Source organism: Meriones unguiculatus, chromosome 21, assembly GCF_030254825.1.
Source record: "Meriones unguiculatus strain TT.TT164.6M chromosome 21, Bangor_MerUng_6.1, whole genome shotgun sequence".
In the NCBI taxonomy this organism is placed as follows: Eukaryota; Metazoa; Chordata; class Mammalia; order Rodentia; family Muridae; genus Meriones; species Meriones unguiculatus.
The window spans coordinates 56457195-56474927 of record NC_083368.1 but is presented as its reverse complement, the minus strand read 5'-3'; the positions used below and the strand labels follow the sequence as shown (position 1 = coordinate 56474927).

The window sequence follows — 17733 nt, the reverse complement described above, 5'->3', positions numbered from 1 at the left end:
TCATCCACCCATCATCTATCCATCCATAACCCATCCATCCATCCATCCATCCATCATCCACCCATCATCTATCCATCCATAACCCATCCATCCATCCATCCATCATCCACCCATCATCTATCCATCCATCATCCATCCATCCATCATCCACCCATGCATCAATCCATCATCCATCCATTATCTATCCATCCATCATCCATTAATCCATCCATCCATCCATCCTCCATCCATCCATGCATCCAACCTTCATCCATGCATCCATCCATCATCCATCCATCCATCCATCCATCATCCATCATCCATTCATCCGTCCATACACCATCCATCCATCCACCATCCATCCATCATCCACCCATCATCTATCAATCCATCATCCATCCATCCATCATCCATCCATCCATTATCCACCCATCATCTATCCATCCATCATCCACCCATCCATCAATTCATCATCCACCCACCCATTAATTCATCATCCATCCATCCATCATCCATCCATCATCCATCCATCCATCATCCATCCATCATCTAACCATCCATCCATCCATCATTCATCCATCCATCCATCCATCCATCCATCCATCCCAATATATTGAAAGTGGATGGCTCTCAGGAATTTTCATTGTGCCTTTAATGTTTTGTGGTGTTTTCTACCTATTAAGAGGCCATAACTTAAAAGTAACTTTAAAAGTTCCTCAGGTACTTTTTGCAGCTAGGTATTCTTAAACCATATCAGTTTTCCTTGCAGGACAGAAAATGATCGCACTGAATGTCAAATACTGTGGTTAGTCCTGAACCTGTCTGATAAACAAACATGAATGAAGGTCTTTTGCTTTTCTGCCATGGTCTGTGCATATAGCTCAGTATTATGTTTGGCTTGGGTGTGCTCTGATGCGATCTTGCAGAAATTTTATAAGATTTTAAAAATAACGTGTCTCTCATTCCACATTCCATTTTATATGAATGTGTCTTCTTTTTTAGACTACCAATTTTATCCTCAATGTGTGATATTTAGTAGGAGCTCAATAAATACCTTTATTTTTATTTTTTATTTTATTTTTTCCCTAGACAGGGTTTCTTTGTGTAGCCTTGGCTGTCCTGGACTCGCTTTGTAGACCAGGCTGGCCTTGAACTCACAGAGATACTACTGCTTCTGCCTCCCGGAAGGCTGGGATTATAGGCGTGTGCCACCACGCCCAGCTTCAACAAATAATTATAGAAAATATAATTTTGTAGTATTTGTTCTAAGCGAATTTTAGTAGATACAATTTATGTCTGAGGCCAGGTGATATTTGTCTCATGTTTTTTGAGGAGATGAAAATTGTTCAAATAACATATGCTTGTGTCTATGATGGTTTGGATGAGGTTTTTCTGCGCGTAATTTGGCAGTCTGTGGAGACCCTTTATAAAAAAAACTTATTGAACATCCACTCTACGTCAGATGTGGGCTTAGGGGGAAAATAACTTCTGCCTGCTTTGGTGAATTTGGGGTCGATCTCCTAAATGAAAGAATTAAAGAGAGGGGAAAATTGTTGGTGACAAGTTTCCCCCAGTGGCAGGGTCGGTGCTAGCTAGGACTGAGCGTAGACAGTCTCAAGAAGCTGTGCCCCGACGACGTCATCTTTCCTTTTAATTCCGGAACCTTTTCTTCTTGCCCCTCTGCGTTTTCTCCCCGGACACTTTTGATCAACGAACACTTCCTGGGTCTTCCGGCAACTTGGCGCGCTCTTCCGGCCGGAGCTCATCCCTGGGCTGGCTCGCGCTCGTGCGGTTCTCTCGTGGCCTCGCAGGCGTTTCCCGGCCTCATGGCCGGTCTGACTCTCTTTGTGGGCCGCCTCCCGCCCTCGGCTCGCAGTGAGCAGCTGGAAGAGCTGTTCAGTCAGGTGGGTCCGGTGAAGCAATGCTTCGTGGTGACCGAGAAAGGTGAGCAGCGGGACGGTGGGGAGGGCTGCGCGCTCCTGGGAGCTGACCAGGTCGAACTTCAGGGAGCTGTCCGGTCCCTGTTTGTTTTGAGACGCGGCTCTCACGTTGTAGCCCACACTGGCCTCGAATTCTCTACCGGCAGTCCTCCTCCACTTAGCCTCTTGAATCGTGTGGTTAATAACGGGAGCCTTCGGCTGTTACCATCCAGTCCCTTGCCTTCTCCAAAGATACCGGACCGGGAACTAAGTTTCCTTTCTAAACGGACTCTGCTGTAGGTTGGCCAATAAGGTTGATTTATGAAAGGCAGGACACCCACTTTACCTTTCTGTTGCGTTTTCCTCTTCATTGCGCGTGGTCAAAAGTTCAAAGGCTACTGATCTACTAGCCTGCCGTAATGGCTGTAGCGTTAGGGAAGGTCGTGGCAGGACGATTGCTTGGAATTCGAGGACAGCCTGGTCTATATGCTAGCAGGTTCAGGCCAGCTCGGATTACCTAGCAAGACCCTGTCTCAAACAAACAACTCAAACTAACATTCAATAAAGCGTCAGTATGGCCGAGTGAGAGGCAGACGATTACTAGGCTGGGAGGTCGTTTAATTTGACATAGGCAACAAATTTATAGGGCAGAGAGTCTTAATCTCATTTTTTAAATAGAGGAATATAAGTTTTTTTTATTAAAGATTTTTTTTAAGTTTTTTTTAAAGATATATTTATTTTATTATGTATACAATGTTCTGCCTGCATGTACACCTGAACGTGAGAGTCCATTACAGATGGTTGTGAGCCACCATGTGGTTGCTGGGAATTGAACTCAGGACCTCTGGAAGAGCAAGCAGTGCTCTTAACCTCTGAGCCATCTCTCCAGCCCCAGGAATATAAGTTTTAAGGACATTTAATTATTTGAAGTTTGTGTAACAAGAGGACTCAGTCGATTAGTGCATGCCAAACTCTTAGTATGCTGTTCATTCATTTATTTGACAAATATTTCTTGAACACCAGCTGTGTTTCAGAACATCATTGGCTGTCCTTGGGGTACAATAAGTGTGTGACACCGAATCAGATACTCTGTCATTACATGTTGAACGACAGCCAATAAATGACCAAACTACACGTTGATAATGGTGATGAATGCTAAGGAGAAAAGTAAGTCGAAAAGGATGTAGGGAGGTGTGTGTGTGTGTGTGTGTGTAGAGTGACTAGGGATGATGACCTGTTCGAAGAGAGAGAGTGAACTTAGAGTTCCTAGGGAACAGACAGTGCGAATTCAGGAAGCAGCACCTTTTATTAAAGCAGCTGTGTCCTTGTTGTATGAGAAGAGAGCAGGCTGACAATGAAGTGAATAAAGACAAGAAAGAGAATTACAAAAGGAGGACATGAGTGCCAGGTCAGATAGGACTGTGCTGACTATTTCAAACTTTTATTCTGCTGTGGGGAAGTCATTGATAAGCAGAGAGCAGTGGCTGATCTTTTAGACTTTGACAGTCTTTCTAGCTGTTGTGTGGTGAATAGACTTTTAGAGAATAGAAGAGAAGGAACCAGTTGGTAGGCTCTAGGAGTAATTGGGAGAGAGATTGTGGTGTTGGACAAAGATAATAGCAATGGAAGTGGGGAAAGTTGTTTTGTATTGGACCTTGTTAAGGTAAAACAGGATCTGCTGAAGCATTAGTTTTGGAGCCTGAGTCAGAGAGGAGTACTGGAGTCAGGTCTGACTCAAGGATTTCGCCTTGAGTCGCTGGAAAGGTGTGTGGCTTGCTATATGCATCACATTCTGTCTGGCGTGCATTAGATTATCTAGTATGGAGAGTTGGCATGTATTAGAATGTGAAAGGATTTTAGTGATTTTTCATGTGGAAAGTATTTCTTTCTCGACAGGATTTCCCAGGGAAACCTCGAGAGATCCTTGTTACCCAGAGCATACATTTAGCCGCCTCCTACCTCAGCAGGCGTTTGTCTAGGTAGCTCTCTCAGCCTCTCAGCAGAGCAGCTGGGGAGAACTGGCATGAGGGAGACCCCATTTCCCCTCCATGATTTCTGAGTACATAACTAGGGAGCCTGATTTGTGCTTTAGCTTCAATTTCTTGGTAACAGAAGTTATAGTTAGGCTTGTTAACGTGGTTCTGATGCTCTGACGTAAAAGCTATGGCATCTAATTTGTCATTTTAAGTATAGATAGAGCCAAAGGAGCGAGTGAGAGTGTTGTACATTAATGTACCTTTAAAAAAAGAAAATGAGGCAGCCGGTCGAGGTGACACATGTCTGTAATCCCAGCACTTGGAGGCAGACTGCTCTGAGTTCAAGGCCAACCTGGTCTACAAAGTGAGTCCAGGACAGCCAAGGCTACAGAGAAACCCTGTCTCAGGTAGGGGTAGGGGAGAGCCAGATTTTTTATTTGTTCATGTCTTGCGTTTAAAGTTCTCTACAATAAAATCTTGGCCTGAGAATTTTTTTTTTTTTTTTTGCCATAGTCCTTAACCATTGTAACCAACCACTTTACTGATTTCCCTTAAATCAGTTTTACAAAAACCTACCCATTCCCTCAGTTTCTTTTTGTCATTAACCTTAAAAGGCCTCTAACAACCTGACATACGTAGGCTAATCACAACTGTATACAGGCACTCAAAGATGTTCAGCTTGGGACATATAGCAAGACTTTGCCTTTAAAAGTAAATAAATAAATAAATAAATAGATAAATAAATAAACAAATGGAAAACAAAACTCTCACAAGTACTTATCCTTTACCATGTATGGATTTACTTTTTTTTTTTCTGTTGTTTTTTGTGGTATTTTGGAGATGGGACTTCTCTGTGTAGCTCTGGCTGTCCTAGACTCTTTGTATACCAGGCTGGAGATCCACCTGCCTCTGCCTCCTGAGTGTTGGGATTACAGGTGTGTGCCACCACACCCAGCTGCACTTTTTTTTTGATTGTTTTTAAAATTCTAGTCATTCACTACTTGGTAATAATGTGCAGTTTAAGAAACATTCATCAGGGCTGGAGAGATGGCTCAGCAGTGAAGAGCCCTGGATGCTCTTCCAGAGGACCTGAATTCAAATTCCCACATGGCAGCTCACAACTGTCCATAACTTCAATTGCAGAGGATCCGACACCATCACATAGACATACATGCAGGCAACACCCCAATGCCCATGAAATAAAAATAAATAAAATAAAAAAAACCATTTATGTTGAGGGTTGGCAGGATGGGTTTAGCTGGTAAAAGCACTTGCTCTCAAGCCTAACAGTTTGAGTTTGATCCCCAGGACCCACCTGAGGGACAGAAAGAAGCAGCTCCTGCCGGGCTGTTCTCTTAGTTCACATAAGAATGTCTCCACACTAATGTGATGCCAGGAGTGGTGGGTGTGACTGTAATCCCAGCACTTGGTAGGTGGAGGCAGGAGGATCAGAAAATTGAGATCAATTGGGTTATATAAGACCCTGTTTCAAAAAAAAGAAAAGGAAAAACAAAACAAGAAAGAAGCATTAAGGTGTTTTTTTTCTGCTGCCATTGCTGAGCTCTGGGGAGGAAGAGTTCAAGTGCATTCAAGATTCTGCTTCACCCTTACCACACTACCCAGGAAGCATTGCTGCTGGAGGTGTACAGGTGGTGCCAAAGACCACTCTCTTCCACCATGGCCTGGCACGTTGAATTAGGGAAGTTGCCAAAGCCTTAGACAAGTGCCAAACTCACATCTGTGGACTATGAGCTTTGTGTGCCCTTCCTGTAAACCTGGTGTTCTTGCTCTAAATCCTCATCCTCTCTCAGACCCCTTTTAAGAGAAATCATCACCTTTTCTATCCAGGCAAGTGAGGTGCACTAGAAGAAGTGCTGTACTCCAGGGGTGGAGGAGGGGTGGGGATGCAGGGCTCCCCTGATGGCGTCTGCGTGACACCTGTGGGTGTGGAGATCCTGAGTGCACGTGGCAGGTGTTTGATTTTGGGAACACGGTCAGTGCATGTGCCTTCGTTTGGGCGCTGCCTCCACATTTGAGCAGCTATGTTTTTATTGAACTGATGTTGTTACTTTCTGAAAGGTGAGTGATAGGCTTTTGAGAGAGGAAGTTGTAAGAGAACACACACCGATGTCCATGTCACCCTCTGCTTCCTGGTGCCGTGTGTCAGCTGTGCAACCAGTGTGTAAAGATACAATCCGATGCCACACCGTTAGGTCGCGTGTCCTCTAGAGGAGATGTAAGTGTGTTCGAAAGGGAAGCAGAGCATGAGAGTTGTCTCTTCTGCAGGTCGTGGGCAGCCATCTCCACTATAGTTGGGCGTGCGTTCGTGTGCGTGTGTGTGTGTGCGTGTGCGTGTGCGTGTGTGTGTGTGTGTGTGTGTGCGTGTGAAATTATTTACAGTTTTACTGTTACCCCTCCTCCCAAAATAAAGGGCCGTGATAAGTTATTATCCATCTTTTTGGTCCTGGTACTCTTTGTTGGAGAGTCTCATGAGGCTGGCAAGGAGGAATTAGTTCTGTTAAAACCTTAGTTCTGTTAAAAATTAACTTTTGAATTTTGTGTGCATGGGTGTTTTGCCTTGATGTATGCCTGTGCACTATGCATGTGCCTGGTGCCCTGGTGTCCTTGGAGGCCAGAAGAGGTCATCAGATCCCCTGGGAATGGAGTTACAGGTGGTTGTGGACCACGTAGATACCGGGAATTGAACCCCAGTTCCAAACCTCATTACTCTTAACCACTGGGCCATCTCTTTAGCCCCTTAGCTTAGTTCTCAACACTGTTTTGACATTTATTTATTTTTCTCTATCTCAAATTATTCTTTGGAAAGAAAGGCTGGTAATATTTATTTTACCTAGCTTGGAGTGTTCTGAAGCTAAGATCACGAGTGCCCACGAAATAAAAATAAACAAAAATTTAAAAACACCATTCATGTTGAGGGTTGGCAGGATGGGTTCAGCTGGTAAAAGCACTAAAGGCCAGGGGCTTATATCTTCTTTGGAAATATTTAATTTGATACTGAAATGCTAAGGTCTTGATGATATAATGTTAATAATACCCAGAGGTTTCTAAAATAGTGTTTATTTTTGAGGTTCTTTTTTGAGGGCCTTACTCTGCTGGTATTTTCTGAGAAAAGACTTCATTTTTGTAATTTGATATTTCAAATCTACCATATGTATTTTTCCTGCCCTTTTTGGTGATCTTTCATTATTTAATGTTCAGTTCTTCTTTGAAGGCTGAATGTATATCATGGGTTCTTCATATTAAGATTATCAGGGCTGGGATAAGAAGAGGCAATAACAGCATTTGGAAATGAGAGAACAGTCCCGAGTAAAGTGGGGAAGGAGCTAATGACCCCAGCCTTGGCTCTTTTCCTTTTGAGACTTGTGTCTTTGATGGATCACTCACAGGGTGGTCGGGGAGAAAACCTGCTGGCTTAGGCTTTGAAGGCTTTGGTTCAGCCCTTTTAGGATTCTGTGTCCTCTTACTCCCATTTGCTTCCTTCCTGCCTTCTTCTAGGGAGTAAGGTGTGCCGAGGCTTTGGCTATGTTACATTCTCCATGCTTGAAGATGTTCAGAGGGCTGTCAAGGAGATCACTACCTTTGAAGGTTGCAAGATTAACGTGACTGTTGCCAAGAAAAAACTGAAGAACAAGTCCAAGGAAAAGAGAAAAAATGGTGAGTTTCTAGTAATTCTCCAGGGTTAAAGAAGACACTGAAATTGAGAGAAGGTCAGAGAGCTGGGAGATAGTTTCCAGAACTTGAGTTCCCAGTTTTCTTTTTGTTTTTGAAACTCCTCTGGTATGCGTTAAGTCATTCGCTTCACCTCTATCTGGGAAATCTGGTATTCCTGGATATTGCATGCTTGACCTCAAGGCAAATAATGTCCACTTATGTCTAGCTTAGAAGTAGGTTTGCAGACTTAACCCATGTGTTTCACTTTTTAGAAAATTCAGAGTCTCCGAAGAAGGAACCAAAGCCCAAAAAAGCCAAAGTGGCAGATAAGAAAGCCAGATTAATTATCCGGAACCTCAGCTTCAAGGTAAGTGGCGCAACTAAGCGCATGCTGCGGAGGGTGCTGGAGCCACGGCAGGCTTGTTGGTAGAGCTCCTCACCAAGACGGTGTTTGGTACTGAGCCAGATTCTTCTGGGAAACAAACCTTAGCCTGTTGAACTGAAAAAAATAAAAAATGGACCTGTTTGTTAAGGGGCAAGCAAGATGGCTCAGTGGGTAAAGGTTCTTGCTGCCAAGCCTTATGACCTGAGGTTTGATCCCTGGGTCCAGCATGGTGGAAGGATACCATGCTGCAGGTTGTCCTCTGATTCCCACACACATTGTCCCCCCCTAATAAAATTAAAAGCATACTGTTAAAGGACTTAGGGAATATATGAAGTGTATATGAAGTGTATATGAAGTGTATATGAAGTGTATATGAAGTGTAATATAGGCTTTCTTTTGGAGGAAGCTGCTACTGAGAAAAAGACCTGTGTGTTCAGCTTCTCTCTTTTTGAGTAAGAAAGAGTTTCTTGTAGCTCATGTACACCTCAAACTTTCTAGCCTAGGCTAGACTTTTTTTTTTGTTCATTTGTGGGTTTTGTTTGTTTGAGTCTCTGGCTATCCTGGAACTCACAGAGATCCTCCTGCCTCTGTCCTCTGAGTGCCACCACACCTGGCTGAGGCTAGCCTTTTAACTTCTGATCCACCCGATTCCATCTCTTGAGCTCCGAGATTATAGGTATGGGATGCAGTGTCTGGCTGTTTTCCTTTTTTTTTTTTTTGGCTTCTTAGATACAAAGTAAGTGATTTGCTGTTCCAATCTTGAAAGTGAAAGGGGGGAGGGATAAAAATATTCAGACTATTCCAGAAAATGAACTTAGTCTCGATGTTTTACATTTTTTGCTGTGATATTATCTTTGGTTTTCCTTTTTCCGTTTGGCTTTAGTGTTCAGAAGCTGACTTGAACGCAGTATTTGCTCACTTTGGAACTGTTCTGGAAGTGAATATCCCAAGGAAGCCAGGTACTTGCGCACCTTTGTGTGAGATGATTTTTTTTGTTGTTGGTGGTGTGTTTTGTTTTGTTTTAAGACAGGGTTTCCTCTGTGTTTGTTGTCCTGGAACTAACTTTGTAGAGTAGGCTGGCCTCAGACTCACAGAAAGCCTACTGTCTCTGCCTCTTGAGTGCTGGCTGAATGTTGAATGTTGGCTACCCCCTGCTGCCTCTGACGTTTCGTACATTTGTTGACAGATGGAAAGATGCGTGGTTTTGCTTTTGTTCAGTTCAAAAACCTCCTTGAAGCAGGAAAAGCGCTCAAAGGCATGAATATGAAAGAGATAAAAGGTAAGTCTTCTATACTCATACCGTGACCTAGTTATTTGTTATTTCTGTACGTGAGTGAATAAGTGCCTTTTTTTTGTATGTTCAAAAGATGTTTCTGATGCTTAGGATCTTATTGTTAAAATGGGAGCTCGTGTAGCCCAGGGTAGTCTTGAGTTCCCGAAATAGCAGAGGATGGCCTTGAACACCTAATCTTTTGGCCTCCACCTCTGAGGACTAGGATTATAAGCATGCACCAGCACTGCAATATTTGGTGACATTTTCTAGTATTTAATCTTAAACCAACCTTGGAGCCTTTCCTTCACTTGGCATGTCTTCTGGAGGTCTCCCTGGCTGTCCTGGACAGAGCTGCCGGTGAGTGTATGTTAGCGCCCTTCCTCTCTCGGTGGCCGTAATTCATCCACGTCCATGCACGGTCAGGAGCTGATGGAAAGGGGCAGCTCAGTCTTTCCTAACCTCTGAACAGGATTTCCATTCTTCCAGAATGTCTGTAAACTAAAAACACATTTAATATTCTTTGTTTATCTTGTATTACCCAAGGTGGCTGTGTAAAAAAGCAGGATTTCTGTTAAAGGGTTAAGGATTAAAAAGAGCTGCTGAGAGCATTTTTAGTTTAGTTTTTGTTTTGTAACAGTATCTTGCAAGGTAGTCCAGACTGATCTGGAACTCAAGATTTTCCTGCCTCTCTATCTTTAGGAACCAGTAGTGGGCTGGAGAGCCAGCTCAGCGATTAAAGGCTAAGCTCACAACCAAAATAGTCTCAGAATTGGCATTTCCTTGTCTCCAGTAATCCTGTGGCTGTCTTTTGATGGATGGGAAGGAGGAATATTAGAGGGAGAAAGTGTCTCTGATAGCACCTCTCTGTTTGGCAGGACGGACTGTGGCTGTGGACTGGGCTGTGGCAAAGGACAAATACAAAGATACTCAGCCTGCTTCTGCCCCAGGTAAGAGGTGTTGGTGGTAGGTAGGCAGGTTGGAAGGGTGGAAACAACTCTTGTAGTTCTTTATTTTGAGACACATTTCTGTACATAGTCTTGGCTGTTTTGGAATTTGCTATGTAGAACAGTCTAGCCTTGATCTCAGAGATCTGCCTGCCTCTGCCTCCCAAGTCCTGGGATTAAAGCTGTGTGCCACCATGCCCAACAATTCTCGTGTTTTGATGAAAGTATATCAGAACTTTCCTGTTGGACTAGGAATATTGAGCTGGAGATACACAAAGCATAAGGTTAGCCGCCATCCCTCACCCCCTAAGAGGCAAAGCATCCGGGAAGATCTTCAGGTTCCTAGGCTCAGGGCTTCTTGACAGCTCACATATGATTGCTTGGTATCTGATCACCGAGCGTAGGATCTTTTGCATCTAAACTCACATCTGTGGTCTGGGTATGAGTTAGGAGGGGCCCTTAGTTTGTTCATTCTTCCCTCTACTTCACTGTTCTGGTCACCCCATGCTAGTGAGTCATGAAGAGAGAGCAGGGCTGTGGAGCTCATCAGTTAAAGCCGTTTCTCCTCGAGGGACTCCGAGTCCCTCAGCATCTACTTGGCAGCTCGCACACCCTGTCCTGCCCCTGAGGGCACTGTGTGCTCGTGGTGCGCAGGCGCGCAGGCGGGCACCTCTATTTGCGTAGACTAATGACCTTCTACGCAACTTCTTTAATGAGGGGAAGCAGATGCTTTTTAGTCCCCAGAGGCTCAGGAGTATTATACATCAAAACGAAAATTGATGGAGGGCCAGGGCGAGCCGTTTTATGTGCTGTGGTGTGTAAGTGGGGCCTTTGTGAAGAGTTTTGTTGCTGTTTCTCTCATTCTGGAGCAGGGTAACCTTCTGGTGACAAGAAAAAGAGGACTCTAATTCAGGTGGTGACAATTTTCTGTCTTCTCTTGTTTTTGCTGATACTATTTGCCGTCATCTTTTGTGTCTGTGAAGAACTGAGCCACAGACTGCTCAGATACCCAAATCTTCAGATGCTCAAAACTATAGAACGCAACATTTCTGCCTTAGTTAGGGTTTCCATTGCTGTGAAGAGACACATGACCAAGGCAACTCTTATAAAGGAAACCATTTAATTGGGGCCGGCTTAGAGTTTCAGGATTTTAGTCCCTTATCATCCTGGTGGGAAGCATGGCGGCCTGCAGGCAGACGTGGTGCTGGAGAAGGAGCTGAGGGTCCTACATCTGGATCAGCAGGCGCAGGAAGAGAACCTCATAGCCCACCCCTACTTCCACAAAGCCACACCTACTCCAACACACCACACCTTACAATAGTGCCACTCTTTATGAGCCTATGGGGACCGTTTGTATTCAAACCATCAGCCTTCTGTGTATTTTAAATCCTCTTTAAATTATTTGTAAGCCTAGTATAACAGAAAGCTATGCAGTAGCTGTTACACTGACTTGTCCAGGGAATATTGACAAAAATTTAGATATTCATTATAGACACAGTGTTCTTAAAAATCCTCTTTGGTCTGTGGCTGATTGAATTGGAGGATATAGAATTAACTAATAGAAATGAAAGCCTGACTGTGTAGTAAGAAAAAAATTAGGGAATCCTGAAAAAAAGACCAAAAAAACTAGGAACTTGAGTTATTAATTATTCCTGTTAAAAAAAACCTTGTTTTGGATAGTCAGTGAATTCCTTTCTTTATCTTCCTCCATAGGTGGAAAGAAAAGCAGTGAGCAGAAGCATCAGGAATCAGGTAAAAAGAATGGCAAAGTGGAAGAAGAAGAAAAAGAAAAAGAAGAAGAAGAAGAAGAAGAAGAAGAAGAAGAAGAAGAAAGTGATGATGATGAAGATGATAATGATGAGGAGAGAAGTAGAAAATCAACAGTGACCACGCATGTGAAAAGTCAGAAGGGGTAGGTGCACATTCTGAGACCCCAGGGGAAGACAGTGTTTCTCCTGAGAGGAAGATGCTCTTGTCTTTACTGCACCCTCTTCACTGCAAATTTGGCATATGTCATAAGCTCAGTAGCTTACGTGTCAGCCCAGATGAGGAGAGCTGAACTGTGTTGTTGCAGAGCAGTCAAGAGAGCAGATCCTGAAGAAAGCTGCGAGGAAGAGCATTCTGAGGACAGTGACCTGAAGGAGGGAGGCAGCAGCGATGATGAAGGAGCTGTGCAGAGTGACAGCAGTGCTGAAGAACAGGAGGAGGAAGGTGTGCTGGGGTCTTCCTAATGCCTTTGAGTAAATTACTGAGAAATGTTTGCCAGTTCTGCCCAAACCTCTTGGACATCGTTTTCTATCAAGTTTTTGTTAACTACTAAAAAAGGAACCTTTATTTGCATCTTTTGTAAGGCTTTTCTTCCCATTCCTGCCCCTCCCTCCCCTCTGCCCTCCACTCTCGTTTGAGACAGCCTAACTGGCTGCTCTGTACTAGTCGATAGACTTGAGCTTTTGGTGCTCCTGCCTCCACCTTCCACATGACGGGCATGCGGCACCACTCCTCGCTCATGCCTTGGTGGGGTCAAGCACAGCCCTGGTGCGTGCATGGCAAGCACTCCACTAACTGCTCTGTCTGCTCTCCTCAGGCCCCTTTTTTCAGTCAGGTCTTCTATATCCTCGGCGGCCCTCAGATCCAATATGTAGTTAAAAATGATAGTGAACCAATCCCTGTCTTCCCTGTAATCTAATCCCACATCTGGGACTGCAGGTGTGCACTGCTCTGTCTGATTTGTGGCTTCTGGGGCTTGAACCCAGGGCTTCAGACATGCTAGGTGAACTTCTGCCAGCTGAGCAGTCTTGTGTCTTTATTGTTTGTTTTTTCTTAAAGATGACTTTGGAATACTATTTGAGAGTATTTAATTCTGAGGGTGCTATCACTTCTAATTGTCTAAGTCAAATAACTGGATAAATACATGTTTACACACCAAATAGATTTTTAAACAAACAGAACAAAAAAAAAAAAAAAACCTTTTTGAGTTGAGATGTAGATAAAATGAGTTTGAAATGAGATGAAAAACTGTAAGGTCAACTTTGGCTTCCATAACAAAATAGTACAGACTTGTGGCCCAAATAAGACAGATTTATTTTCTTATAGTTCTGGAGGTAGGGCGTCTCCAGACCAAGATGCTGTTTCTGCCTTCCAAACTTTAACCTGCTCACTGTCTTCACGTAGCTTTTCCTCTTGGGTTGGTCAAGGAGAACAAAACAAAATAAAAAAAATTCCCAAACTCTGCTCTCTTTTCCGTCGTCTTATAAGGAAAATAGTAAGGCTGTAGTTGTATCTCTCCGCTCAGCCTCAGCTACATCTCTGACATCTCTGTCTCTAAGTACAGTGACACTAGGAGTTAAGGGCTTACTGTGAGAGTTTAGAGAGACACACATGAGTTAGTTCAGTTCCTGACAAGTATTTATGGAGCATTTGTGGAACTGTTAGCAATCCATGCTCTCCCTTTATTGAAGCAGGTAAGGCAGGTCGGTATATCATGAGGAATGGCCAGTAGCTGGTTGTTAGGTTTGCCGGAGTGGGTGTTTTTACTCAGCTGTTTTGCTTTCATTTCTGCAAGTCTGGTGGTTTGGTTTGGCCGCATAAGAGACAGAGGGAATAAACATTTTGCTCATGAGGATGGATTCAAGTCTTTTACACTGAGGGCACAGTGAGTTTGGATTCATCTGCTTCCTGTCATTTCTTTTTTGAAAACCCTGTGGGGCTCAAATAAGTTAAAAGATATAATGCAAAGGAGCTTAATGAAGAAATCAAAAGTTCTTTGCCAGCCTAACAGTTCTCTAAAGCATTCTTTTTCCCCAGAAATGTGTATGTGTACACATAGCATGTAAGTGTTCTCTTAAGTGTTGTTTTTGAAAGGGTCTCACAGTGAAGTGCATGCTCTCCTCGAACTTGAGACCTTCATACCTTGGCCTCTCAAGTGCTGGGGTTCCAAGCATGAGACACCACAGTGAGTTTCCTTTTCACCCAGATCATTAACCTCTTAAGCCACATTTCCAGAGACAATCAGTGTCATGTTTCTTGTATACCTAGAGAACATTTTGAATGCACTTGTAAGCAGAAATACATGTGCACATACATGTAATCAATATAGTATAGTGAGTGTGTGTGTCTGTGTGCTAATTTATGTGGCTACAGCAATATATGGGAAGTTTTCCTCTCTGACCTTTACCACATTGGAGTCTGTTGGTCTTTGCCAATTTAGGTAAAAAGTGGTAGCTTTTTTTCCTTGAGCTGTGTCCTTTCTCCCCTCTTTCTCTTTCTCTTGCTGCTGGGGTTGAAGGTAGCGTCCTTGTTTTTGTTAAATGTGCATTCTACCCCTGAGCTACATCCTCAGTCTTGCTTTGCTTTTCTTTAATTTTGAGTTTGAGCATCTTTTAATGTATTTAGTTACATTCTTAATCCATTTAAAGTTTAAAAAATTAATTTAGGTAAAATATTTTAAAAGTTAGCCATGTGACTTTGAGGTCTTTTTTGTTTTGTTTTTATTTTGTTTTGTTGCTGTTCTTTACATTAGACGTTCCAGTGTCAAAGAAAAAGAAGAGGAAGTTACCCTCAGATGTGAACGAAGGGAAAACTGTTTTTATCAGGTATGCCTTCCTTATGCAGAGTCACATGAAGGCACAGGTCCCCTGGCTTACTCTGCTTGCCCCCTACTGTCCTGGCTCTTCTTTTCTCTCCCCCCTTGCCCTGTTTCTCCCTCCCTCTTTTCCACCCTCCTTTCTTTAGCACATAGTTAGATGCTATGGGACTTGTTAGCACATGTGATCCGAGGAGCATCCCAGTGAGAATGTCAGATAAGAGCTTAAGCTTACGTAAGTGGTAGGAGGGTCCAGGTTCTTTCTAGAGTTGATGCCTTGTAACTGGAGTAGCATCCTCCGGAATCTTTCAGTTGCTTCTGAGCTCCGCTTTAGGAGAGGTCCTGAGGTCATGCTGTTTGCCCTAGAGAATGTCTCTCTCTGCGCCTAACTTCTCTTTCTTTGCTTCTTATTGTTTTTATATTTTGAGACAGAGTCTCATGTATCTCAGGCTGGCTTCAAACTTGCTATGTAGCTAAAGATGACCTTGAACTTGGAAGTCTCCTGCATTCACCTCCTTGAGTATTGGGACTACAGCTGTGTATCACCATGCTAGTTTCTATGGTGCTAGAAATCAAACTCAGGGCTGTGCAAATGCTAGGTGTACAGAGTAGGTTTTTTTTATCACATTAATAGAAGCTAGATTCATCTGAGTAATTGCTTCCATCAAACTGTCCCACGGGCAAGTCTGGGGCATTTTCTTGATTAGTGATTAATGTGAGGGGACCTAGCCTCTAGGGAGGTAGTCCTGGGTTGTCACAAGGAAGCAAGCTGACAGGTCTGGAGAGATGGCTCAGTGGTTAAGAGACTGCTCTTCCACAGGGCCCAGGTTTGATTTCCAGCACCCACAGGGAAGGACACAACTGAAAGGATCGGTATCCGCTCACGACACCCCAAAAACAAGTTCTCAGCACAAAAGACATGTATTTGTGTTGGAGAGACAAAGGGCAGGGAATAAGAGACAAAGGCAGGTTATAGATGGGGAGAGGGGAGGGGAACAAGGATTATTGGAGAACCACTGTAATGTGCTTTGACATGAGAGAGAACCTAAGATAGATGACTTGGGGAGAGGACAGTTGAGCTTTGGAGGTGAGAGTTGGTAACCTCTGGAGCTGAGGAAATTGAGGAGAGAGGCAGTGTGAGATTGACTATCAGAGAGGGAAGGACTGTAAAAGAGGAACTTATCTATATACTGAAGCAGGCAGGAGGGAAGAGGGAGAAGGCAAGCCAGGTCCGTAGGAGAGTCTGGCCAGAAAGTTAGGGGCTGTCTCTGAGTCCCTGGGGAAGGACAGTCCAGGTCAGTTGTCAGGATTGTGGAGTGTCAGAATCCATTTGTGTGAAGCAAGAAGGTCTTGGAAGTGGACCATCCAGGAGTATTGAGAATAAAACATCTTTAAGATTAGGACTGAAAAGTGAGTGATATTGTCAGGGATGATAAAAAGGATAGCCAAAGGGTTAGAGACTCACAGGGCAGAGGGACAGCAGTTAATGCAGTAAAGGCCTGCACAGCTGGAAGGTTCTATTAGGGGTTTTTCTCTTCCTTTTCTCTTTCTTTCTTTCTTTCTTTCTTTCTTTCTTTCTTTCTTTCTTCTTTATTTATTTATTTATTTTTTTTGGACTTAGGCAGTGTGGCTTCAAAACGATGGGTTTGAGGCCTAGGCAGAGGCTGGTTAAGGATAAGGGAGTATTGGGGTTTGGAAATGTAGACAGAAAGGTCTTTGAGTATGATAGAGAGGAGTTTATGGTGTGCAGCAAGGGAAGGAGAGCTTCCTTGCTGTATCCCATACAGTGGAGTTGGCTAAAGAAGCAGAGAGGAAGAGAATTTTTGGGATTTTGGAGAGTGAGAGGGCCTGAAGAGACTGGTGGGTCAAGGTCAAGAGACTGGATGTCCCCATGTCTCTCAAGAAACCAAGAACAGAGATCTCTGGGACAGAGGGGTCGGTACCCAGGCTCTGTCACCAAGAAAGAGACCCTAGTGGGCCAGAGGAAGAATCCAGGACCTGTCCACAGGGTTTTCTGAGGCGGGAGCTCCGGGGTCTGCTAGTGCAGCCAGCAAAAGTGAGAGGAAAGCTTGCTGACCACACGGGACTGAAGGGCATGGGCTCCTCAGAAGTGTGGGAACATAAGGGGTTTAGGGAGAAACTCACTAGTTAGCCACTGTTGAGTGGAGAAGGCTGGTGCCTGGAGGTTCGAGTGTGTGAGAACTGGCTAACGGGGGTAGATGGGGTGGAGTGGTGTGTGTGGGGGGGGTGGAGTTGGGGAGTGTGTGTTGTAAGCTGGCATCCGAGTCGTGGCTTTTATCTTCATCAGTCGATAACTCCAGTTCCAGGGGATCCAATGCCCTCTGTGGACCTCTAATGGCATTTGAATGCACGTGGTGCACAGACGTACATGCTGGCAAAACATCCATACAAATAAAGTAAGAATAAATACACCTGAAAGAAAGCCAGCAAACTGAGCAAGCCATGGGGAGCAAGCCCATAGACAAAACTCCATGCTGTCTGCTTCCAGTTCTTGCCATGAGCTTCTGCCATGGCTGCTCTCACTGTTGGGCTGTGAGCTGTAAGAAATCAGTCCTTCTCTCCCTAAGAGCTGTCAGTCACGGTCATGTCACAGCAACAGAAAGCAAGCTGGGGCCCAGGGAAGCCCTGTCCCAGCGGAGCTCGTTCTTAGCCCTCGCTTCTCGTGTACAGCAGTGTCCAGAGCACAGAAGGCATGTCTGTTTCCAGGGGCGCATTTGCAGTGGAGACAGATTCTGCTCCCTGGCAGTGCTGGTCCAGCCCTCCTGGCTGGTAGACGGACATTTTCATAGGTCTGCTTGGTCTCCCTACATCGCAAGCGGCTGTGGAGCGACGTGGCTCAGTGGGAAAGGGGCTTGCTGCCAGTCTGACAACCTGAGCTTGATGTTCAGCGCTAACACAGCAAGTAGAGAACCAGGTTGTCCTCCAGTAGTCACGTGTTGCATGGCATGAGAACGTGCATACACACACACACACACACACACA

The 17733-nt window shown here is 44.3% G+C and overlaps 1 protein-coding gene across 1 annotated transcript in view; it reads left to right on the top strand.

Moving 5' to 3' along the window:
* Positions 1–1719: 1719 nt before the first annotated feature.
* Positions 1720–17733, top strand: part of Rbm28 (RNA binding motif protein 28) — a 39349-nt gene continuing 23335 nt past the window's right edge. The window contains exons 1-9 of the mRNA XM_021659894.2: positions 1720–1923; positions 7391–7549; positions 7819–7913; positions 8815–8890; positions 9118–9210; positions 10080–10151; positions 11862–12060; positions 12223–12359; positions 14668–14740. Of these exons, the coding sequence (XP_021515569.1) occupies positions 1806–1923; positions 7391–7549; positions 7819–7913; positions 8815–8890; positions 9118–9210; positions 10080–10151; positions 11862–12060; positions 12223–12359; positions 14668–14740 (1022 nt within the window). The 5' untranslated portion in view covers positions 1720–1805. The remainder of the gene's footprint in view (positions 1924–7390; positions 7550–7818; positions 7914–8814; positions 8891–9117; positions 9211–10079; positions 10152–11861; positions 12061–12222; positions 12360–14667; positions 14741–17733) is intronic.